The sequence below is a fragment of the Camellia sinensis genome, chromosome 3, assembly GCF_055761805.1.
Source record: "Camellia sinensis isolate YWXY chromosome 3, ASM5576180v1, whole genome shotgun sequence".
NCBI classification, from domain to species: Eukaryota; Viridiplantae; Streptophyta; class Magnoliopsida; order Ericales; family Theaceae; genus Camellia; species Camellia sinensis.
Genome location: NC_138963.1, coordinates 215027961 through 215038503, shown reverse-complemented (window position 1 = coordinate 215038503; position 10543 = coordinate 215027961). Strand labels below are relative to the sequence as shown.

Genomic DNA, 10543 nt, shown 5'->3' with positions numbered 1-10543 from the left:
ACCCCTGGACCTTGGCTTGGGCCTGGGCCGTTATTTTTCACGAGTGGGCCAATTTGGCCCCATTTTTCGCTAGAGTTCGCTAAGCTCGACGAATGGTTGGCCTAAGCCCAAGTAGGCCAGGTTGGGCCATTTAGAGGGTGTTACTTATCACGGGTTTCGTTTTAATGATCTGAATAGTTCATTTTATCAAACACTTCATATATTTCATTTATATAAAAAATTAGGTCGATCTAATAATTATAACTTGTTTAATTTACTTATGTTTGTCACTAAAAAAATATATAATTTATTTTAAAAACATATATTGTTGTTTACTTTTTTAATAAAAAAATTGATAAATTAAATAGGTTACAATCGACTTAATTTTTTATATAAATAAAATATATAAATTATACAACAAAATAAATAATTTAAATAATCAAAATAAAACATATAATAAACTCTCCATATTTAAAGAGTGCCCTCCCATTCTAAATTTTTTTGCTGGAAAGGATGTGCCTAAAAAAAAAAACGAGAGAGAGAGATTGTGGGGCTCACATGCAACTAAAAGGCCAAAAAAAAAAAAAAAAAAAAACCTCTAGCCTGGTATTGAAAAAGAGAGCTCTATATGAAGTGTGGTGAGGATGTCCTCTTCATAACCTTACTCTCTCTCTCCCTCATAGAGGAATCTGATCGTACACCACCATATCCACCCTCAGATCTCTTCAACTGTGCCCATTGTTTTGCTGTCTTCCTCTCTCTCCTCTCCTCTTCCCACCTCTCTCGCTCTCTCGCTCTCCCATCATCATCATCTCAAAACCAGAAAATTAATTACTATGTTAAGATCACCAGAACTCCCAGATTGTTTCTACCCAAACCAACCAATCTTAATCTCCCCAAACATCCCAACTCCGACCCACTCACTCTATCTCTCCAACCTCGATGATCAAAAGTTTCTCAGATTCTCCATTAAATATCTTTACCTTTTCAAGAAATCTGTGAGCTCTGATATCTTGAAATATTCTCTTTCTAGAGTACTTGTCGATTACTACCCTTTAGCTGGGAGGTTGAGGACGAGCTCTGAAGATGATCAGAAGCTCGAGGTTGATTGTAATGGAGAGGGTGCTGTGTTTGCTGAAGCCTTCATGGATATAACTGCTGAGGATTTTCTTGAACTTTCTAGGCAGCCAAACAGGTCTTGGAGGAAGCTTTTGTACAGGGTTGAAGCTCGCAGCTTCTTGGATGTTCCTCCGCTTGTCGTTCAGGTCAGGTTTTAATCTTTCCTTTCTTTCCTTTCTTTCCTTTCTTTTCTCATATGGCTTTTCCATATCTTGATTATTTTCTATCTTATGAGTTCGTGTCACTTTGATTGTTTCCATATGAACCAGGTGATATTCTTGTTAAATCTTTATTTTGAAGTTCATATTATAAATTCCATTTTGGTATAAATTCAGTATTCAGTATAACACGTTGCCACGTGGCATCAATAATAAATTCAGTTACTATGTTATATGCAAATATAAATTTCAAGAGATGGAATGTAATTTCTTAAATTTCAAGAAGAATCTATATTTTAGTGGAGTGTTAGTAATTTGTCCTTTTATTTATTTTTTTCATATTTCATGAGATCAGTTTGCTCTTTTTTCTTTTTCTTTTTCTTTTATTTTATTTTATTTTTCAGACAACAAAGTGGAATTACATAACTTACTGTGATTAAGATATGATTAAGATTTTTTATCTAACTAATAAATCTGAGATAAATATCAAAAGATAAAAAGGTTAGTATATTATTTTCTGCCAGCATTAATTATGACAAATTGAATAGACTCCACGATGCTTTTTGGTGATCCAATAACCTCTGACTTTACTAATGATGGTTATATATTGCTAAAGACTAATTGTTTAACGGATAATTTTCTCCCTAAATACTAACCCTAATGATACAATATGTGAGATGTACCATTAGAATTTTTGTACTGGAATTTACTTTATTACTTCCAGAATAATATGTAAATTATGTTCATAGTCACAAGTCTTATGCTTTTAATGAGCTACACATCATTTTGTATAATAATTATATGTAATAAATTTTTCATTTAATTCTTTCTCTAATGGATTTTATAGGCTTAGTCAAGTCCCACAATGCCAAAATTATAAGTGCCACACTTCCTATCAATTCTACAAATTTGTTACAAAAAATTCCAAATCATGATTAGGGCATTGATCATATTTTTTTGAGTAAGTAACATTGATCATATTTTGCCACAACATTATCATATAATGTAATGTGACATTTTATATGATACTAATTACATTATTTAAAAGACTTGACCCATGAAGTCAGTGTGATGATATATTATTCAAATATTTAATATCTAAAATTGTCATTAACATAACAAGGTTGATGGTCCATCCATGTTGAATAAGCTTAAGATCTCCTATATAATCTGTTGAGAAATGGGTGACCCAACACTCCTGTGATGATATATTGCGCTTCTCTTTTTGGTTCCTTTCATGAGTTCGGTTGGTGACTTTTTTTTTCTTTCTTTCTCATGGGTTGGTTCCATTTCAATTTTTTAATTGAATGACAATAATGCCCCTACTGATGATGCTTATTCTTGTTTTTCCTTTTACCCCCTTTTTTTTTTTTTTTTTTCATTGCAGATCACGAATCTCCGTTGTGGAGGAATGCTTCTGTGCACCGCAATCAATCATTGTCTATGTGACGGCATTGGTACATCACAATTCCTACATGCTTGGGCCCACCTCACCACAAAACCCATAACTACTGACTTACTAATTAAGCCATTTCACTCTCGCCACGTGTTAAAACCCCGTAACCCTCCACAGGTAACCTTCACTCATTCCCAATTTTCCAAAACTACCCCTACTAAAGATGGTCGTCCTCCTCCTCTCCAATTGGACCTCAACCAATACCTACAATCTCAACCACTAGTCCCTGCATCCTTAACCTTCACTCCTTCGTGTATCCTTTACCTCAAGAGACAATGTGTCCCCTCGCTAAAATGCACCACCTTTGAGGTTCTAGCAGCTCACACGTGGCGCTGTTGGGTCAGATCACTAGACTTGGGGCCCACGCACATTGTAAAGCTCCTGTTCTCTATCAGTGTTAGAAAACGATTGAAGCCAGAGTTGGTAGAGGGGTATTATGGGAATGGGTTCATGCTAGGATGCGCCGAGGCTACAGTTAAGGAGTTGGTAATCACTAACTTACATAATGGAGTGAAAATGGTACAACAAGCCAAGTTATCCTTAACTGATGACTATGTGAGGTCAACAATAGATTTGTTGGAGGATAAAACAGTAAAAACAGACTTGTCCTCCAGCTTAGTTATATCTCAATGGTCCAAGTTAGGATTAGAGGATTTGGATTTTGGAGAAGGAAAGCCTTTGCATATGGGTCCGTTAACTAGCGATATATATTGCTTATTTTTACCAGTTATTGGTGATTTTGAAGCTGTGAGAGTGCTGGTGTCTGTGCCCGAGAGTGTAGTTGATAAGTTTGAGGGTTACATGAAAGATTTTGCAAGTGGAGAAGACAATGGAGATGCAAATGGACATTGTGGACAAGAAAATGGTTTGATCTGAATGAACATTTTATTTAGTGTGCATTGATTGTGAGAGGTCTATGAGTCCCATATTGGGTTCTGAGACCTACACAGACCTCTCAAAGACAGTGCACTCAATCATACAATATATTGAAGAGAAGCTTAACTTATATATATATATATATATCTTTTTCTTTTCAACTCTTGTTTTCCCTTTCCTTAAGTATAATCAATGTTTATGTGATGTGGGGGAAGCATTTTTTTGTTAATGGCTTATAATGTGTATATTCATGTGGGAAGTTTGACTATGAATCTGTCTCAGCAGCTAGCTACTATGAATCTATGTATTTCACGTAGTAAAGAAATCCATGTGATAAGTTGATACAAATTTTAATGTATGTGAAGGTGTGTGTTTGCGAGGTCATTGTCGTGAAAGGTGTGTCTCCATACTCACAGAGAATACATATTATTCTGATAAAAAAATGATGTATAAAATTTTTGTGAAAATAGTATTTTTCAAAGGGAAGTCATTCACGAAACGTCTCGCGAAAAAAAGAAAAGAAAAGAAAATTCAATCATGCTTCTCAAATGTACAAGTATTCTTCTTTTTTTTCTTTTTTTTTTTGGGGGGGGGGGGTTGAGAACATCAAATATACATTATTCGTTATGTTTGCTGCAGCTATTCCATACCCACCAGGCATGGGGCACCAAAATTAATTTTTTCTTTATTAGATAATAAAAGATGATACATTTTTTCAGATCAGGTAGAAGTTTTGACAACAAAATAAATAAATAAATCAAAATGATGGCACGTCAAGTTTGAAAAGGAAAAACTTTGTGGGATGATGTTTGTCACACTATCAAATAATATAAAATTCCTTCGACTTTATCTCTTTCTATTGTGCCTCTTTATGCTTCTTCAATTGCACTTTTTTTAAGAGTTGGTTTGATTTCCATTAGTGTTTCATTACTTTCTTGTAAATTTTAAAAGTTCTTACTTATTTTGCAGAAATTAAATTTTAACATTCATTGGGATGATCAAATCACACCATTTATTGTTGTCATCATTTGAGCACATTCAACAATGATTCATACCACTAAAAAAAAGACCGCTAATAGCACAAATGCATTAGGAATGCCAACAAAAAAAAAAAAGAAAAGCAGCCACATCATTAGTAGCACTACTTTTAGTGCTCTCAATCATTTTTCTTTATATTTTTCTCTTTGTTCCCCGTTGACAATTGACTTTAGGTATTTTATTGGAATTGAGAAATAAATTTTTTTAAACAAGTGCTCAAATGACATTAGTTTACAAAATTTATGAAAAATGCAAACGTTTAAAATATGTTAATGACTAAACCCAACCCTTAAAAATAAATTGACTTCTTAATATATTAGTTGCTGAATTATGATTGAGACCCCAGTAAAGTCCCACCCCCTCCCCCCCATGTGGGAGTTGGTCATTGGCTCCAAAAAAAATAAAAATAAAATTTTTTTTTGACCAATCACACCTCACTGGGGCTCTGAGGGTCACCCTGGGGGGTCCAGACCATTCTCCATTAGTTGCTGGTGCACACACTTTGCGTGTGTAATTTTACTATGTTTGAAATTCTTAGTCAGCCATGAAGAGAGTTATATGTGATGCAAAGACGAAAGTTAAATAGTTACTAGATGGATTAACTGTTAATTTACTCTATCAACTTCTAGCAGGTAGTGAAGACACAAGTATATTGCAAGTTTTATTTTTTTTTCTTTTCTTGAAAAAAAAAAAATTGCTTTTCCTATTTACTGCTAGCTGTTAGTAGAGACATGAATAATTGAATAAAAACAAATAAAATTTTTATGATATTTTTAGAATAAGAAAAGCACTATATGATCTCACTTTTGAGTTCACAGGTGTTTATATTATAATATATATAATATAATATAGGCTTGGTTTGGGAAGTGGGTTGACTTTTTGGCTTTTTGGCTTTTTTGGCTATTTTAGCCTGGGCTAAAAAGCTTGGTTTGGGAAGGGCTTTTTTGCTTTTTGGCTTTTTTGACTTTTTTTGTGAGAGAAGAATGTAATGATTATGGGTTGGATGTGATGTTTTGTTTGTTATGGCTAAAATAGCCTATTTTGTTTTTTGTAGCTAAAATAGCCACAAAAGCCTGAAAACTAACTTGCCAAACAGAGGCATAGATATGGAGTTTATCAGGATCATGGGGTGGAAGCATTATTTGTCGTCATCATCATTATCAAGTTGGTGCTTTCTTCATCCATCATCAACCAGAAAGGTGTTTATTATCTCTAGCCTCCCTCTCTTCATTGATCCACCAGTAATGTTACATATCAAGAATTCAGTTACAGAAAAAATATTAAAAATACAAATCCCATTTACATTTCACTCTTTTTTTCTTTTTTTCTTTTCTTTTTAAATTTCAACCTAAACTTTAATGTTTCTTACATGGAAATCAATGTTAAAGAGTGGCAGCAGAGCAAATCTAGTGTTCTCAGTGATGAAGAAGCTGTCTGTCTTGGACCAATGGGAGCACATATTCATGAGCACGACCTTAAATTTAGTAAATTAATTAATTGCACGTTTTGTACTGGACACTTCTTCAAAATCTTTTCTTTTTTTATGATGATCTTAATTTGTGTGTGTGTGATGACTCAAACATTTGTTGTAAAAGGATATTTGTTCAATTACAGTTAAAATGCCAAGAAAAAATAAAGTAAAAATGATCAAATAAATCAAATAAAAAATAATAGAACAAAATGAAATGAAATGAAAAAACTTTAGTTGACAAATCCCCTCGGTGTCTTGCACCCCTAGCTACCTCTTTTTGAAGGATTTTTTTTCTGTATTTATCCAAAATGAATAAATAATTTTTTTTTATTTTTTAATTTTTAGCAAAGTAAGTTAAAGCATATATGTAGGATATTACAACATTAATCGTGACAAATCAAAAAATATCATACAAATTAATAAATTTAATATAATCTTTTATTTAATTACTTGACATGTAATAATAAAACTTTAAATTTTATTTTATATTGTTTAGTTAATAAATTTAATTTTACAACATTACTTCACGAATAATTAGCAAGAATAATTAAAGTTTTCCAAGATTGAAATAAGTGAATTGATTAAGAAAAGTTGCAGATAATGATGAATGGACCCAACATCTCAAAGTTCCAAAAAAGCAAAGAAAATATATATCTGTTAGCAAAAGTTCGACAGTGATTCATCGACAAGTTTACATAAATTTTAATAAATACGAAAGGATTAAATTTTGTAGTTGGATTTTATGTCTTAAACAGATTAAGGACTTTTCTGGAGGTAATTAGCAAAGAAGGATTTGAACATAAAATAATATGTATTTATTCAATTAAGTTGTCATTTGCTATCAATTATACAAACTCAAACAAGAAAAGAAACGAAAAATACAGCAATTGACAGAAAGAAGAGAAGTGGGAATTGGAAAAAACTATTGCTAATCTACTCCTAACAAATGCCAAGTTAATCTACTCCTAGATAAATATCACGTTTTGTGAATGGTGGTTCAAATGATCTTTGTATTTCTCTTGGCTTATTTATAGGCTTAGCCACATGAGAGAAAGAGATAACCTAACTCCACGATTTTCTCAACAAGTTCATAATTTGCTCAACATTATCCATATCCCATATTTGATAGAAATCATTTTACAGATTTAGTACTTGATTTGATCTTGATTCAGTAACTAACTTTCAAATTGGTGCAATTGTTAACTTTTTGACATTCCATTTAACATGTCATTATGCCACGTCCTTAACACATCTGTCATGCTACGTTAGGATATCTATCAACAGAAATAATAATAATAAAACAAATGTTGTTAAAGTTATTCTTTGAAAATAGTTTATGATTTCAATCGACAAACTATAATTGAATTTGATCATAATTAATAAGTTACAATTAACCAAAAAAAAAAATGTGATACAAATAATATCATGATTTTTTTTTTTTTTGTAAAAAAATAATATCATGCTAACATTATTAAAATTTGTTGTAATATATTATCATCATATATATTAATGGGCCACTAGGCCACTACCAGGGCACTTTATAGACCCACATGAAAGATACTCTCAATCTCTACTTGCAAACGCGAGGCTTTGTTGCTCGACACTTGTTTCTTCTTCACGCTTTGCCCCTTTTTCCCCCCTTTTTCTTTTTTTCTTTTTTCTTTTTTTTTGTCTTCCCCTTTTTTTAATCATTTCTTTCTTTTTCTTCAATCGCTATATTCAGGGCGGAGGCAGGGGGTCGGCGGCTCCTGGTCCCTCCAACCTTTTACAAAAAAATTATTTTATAAGTATATTTTTGTTAAATTGTTTTAATATATTACATAATAACCCTTTCAATTTTAATATTATGGTGATCATATTTATTGTTTATCTTTTTATGTGTCGGTGTTATATTAGTATCAAATATGAGTGGTTAAGATAATAAATAAATTGTGATAAAAAAAAATGATTATTCTAACATTATTGTAGTTCAAAAAAAAATTATAACATTATTGAAAAAATTTAATCTGGTCCATGTTAAAAATAATGGGGTGTTTTGAGAAGTTGGTAAAAAATTGACTTTTGACTTTTTACCAAGCTTTTTAGCTTTTTGAAAAGTGATTTGGGAAGTTGGTAAAAAGCTGACTTTTTGTTTTTTAGTTTAATATTTATTTATGGTGTTAAATCAAATTAAAATGACCAAAATACCCTTACCCAACATAAGAAATTTTTTTTTTATTTTTTTTTCATAGGTCCTAATTTGTAATTTTACACCTGCGTTTTTAGCACTTGCCAAACCAATTTTCTGGCGTTTTTGGCAACGTGGCTTTTTGCTATGTTCCCAAAATGGCACAATATAGTTTATTTGTGAGTTTTTATAATGTATTTGATGGAATCACTCGTAAAACTTTATGTACCTAAGGATATTGTATAATAGATTAATTATATTAAGATTTTTTTATATACTACCTTAACGATTATCTATATATTCTTACATTTTGACCTCATTGACTATAAAATTCATACAAATAATATCTAATTAATCTCTTATAATTTTATTGATTCAATTGATCTTTATTGAATAATATTTAATAATAATTTAATCAAATAAAACTTCAACGAATTTATTGCCGGTTCAATAGATTTATCATATACTTTCTCTTTGACGAAACAACCTCTCATCGGAAAAATTCTGACACGGCCACTGGCTATATTTAACCTATGTCCTTGCTCTAGTGCATGTTGTTATAGTTTAAGAAAATTCGATTTATTTTTATTTTTTTATTAGAATTTTATTTAAGAAATTTGATAGGAAGAGGAATTTTAAAACAATTGTGCTATATTATATACTCAAAAAACTTATCCATAATGAAAATATTTTGCACATAGCCCACAACCTACTGACTTTAAGTGGGTTTTTGGGATTAATATAATGTTTCCCACGTTCTAAAAATTTACAAAAAAAAAAAAAAAAAAAAAAAAAAGAGAAGAAGAAGAAGAAGAAAGAGTAGACATTTGGGATTGACTTTCTTATTCAATTTTTTAAATCTTTAGTGATTTTTTTTTTTTTTTTTTTGTGTGTGTGTTTTACTCAACTAGACATATTGGAAAAAATAAAATTAAAAAAAGTTTAGAAATGACATAAAAAAAAAGGCAAAAACTAATTACTCTGTTTGTTTTCAGTTTTCAGAAAACACTTTTTAGAAAATTTTATTTTTTTATTTTTCATATTTTTTTGTTTTCAAAGAATTTTTTTAATATTTTAAGCAATTTTTTTAATTTTTAGACACACCTAACATAAATATACTTAGAAAGTATAATATTTGTGAATTTTTTTTAAAAAAAAAATTCACTAAATATCATAAATATAAAAAAAATATATTAAAATGTATTTATTAATTTTTTAAAATATTTTTTCACAAATAATTTACTATTTAGATACATCTAAAGTAAGGTACATCTAAAAAAGTAAAACAAATTGCTTAAAATTTAAAAAATATTCACTAAAAACAAAAAACTCAATTTTCAAAAAACTGAATTTAGAAAACTGAAACCAAATACATTGAATGATTTTTTTTCTTTAATGAATTTTTAGTTTTAAAAAGTTGATTTTTGTTTCCAACAAATTAATTTGGGGAAATATCAAAAAAGTGAAAAGTTGAAAAAATAATTTCAAATTCATGAAAGTACAAACAATTTATGCACTAAATTGTGCAAATAAGTGTTCTACTTTCATGAATTTTCAATTATTTTTTCCACTTCTCACTTTTATGGTATTTTTCCAATTAATTTCTATTTTAAAAGAAAAAAAAATAAAAATAAATTTTAAAAAGGAAACCAAACAAGGTAGTTAGTGTGCTATATATCAAATGGATGGAGTGAATGTTAATAGGTTGAACCATATGGGGGAAGTGCAATAAACCCAGGCCCAACTCAACTATAAAACCAGTGTACATAATCATAGAAAACAACACCACATATTCACATTATACAAGATTAGATTATGTTCTAAAACACTCACAACATTATATTTAGATTATATTTCAAGATTGATTTTCACATTATTCAATGTTTTTTTTTTCTTCATGGTCCTTTTAGTTTGATCCACCCAAACTAATTCCACAAAATCAACCACAAAGCAGCCCAAAACACAAAAATCTGCTTCAATCAGGCCTAAGCAGAAACAAATTGGGCTGGGCTGTAGAAAGTATAGTAAGCATACTATTGACGCGTACGTGAACGCGTATCACGTTTCCGATCCAGCGGTGGTACGTACACTCTTGCGTAACAAGACACGGAGACAAAGACCCATGGAGAAACAAGTGAAAACAAGTAATGGCGTCAACTTGAAAAATGCCACATAATTTAAACGGTGAACATTTAAAATAGTTAATAAATCAAAAAGTCATATCAAACTCATAATTATTTCACTTTTTTTTTATTTCATAAATATCATATTTAATTATA

The 10543-nt window shown here is 30.4% G+C and overlaps 1 protein-coding gene across 1 annotated transcript; it reads left to right on the top strand.

Annotated features, from left to right (window-relative positions):
* Positions 1-500: 500 nt before the first annotated feature.
* LOC114288638 (HXXXD-type acyl-transferase family protein) lies at positions 501-3936 on the top strand. Its single transcript, XM_028232186.2, has 2 exons — positions 501-1244; positions 2644-3936. Exons 1-2 carry the CDS (start codon positions 816-818, stop codon positions 3586-3588), a joined length of 1374 nt encoding a protein of 457 aa, XP_028087987.1. The 5' UTR covers positions 501-815; the 3' UTR covers positions 3589-3936.
* Positions 3937-10543: the final 6607 nt, after the last annotated feature.

Bases quoted from the DNA above. Each gene is read 5' to 3' on its own strand.
- LOC114288638 (XM_028232186.2), top strand. From the start codon at position 816: ATGTTAAGATCACCAGAACTCCCAGATTGTTTCTACCCAAACCAACCA. The intron at 1,245-2,643 runs GTCAGGTTTTAA...TTTTCATTGCAG, and splicing joins TTCCTCCGCTTGTCGTTCAG to ATCACGAATCTCCGTTGTGG.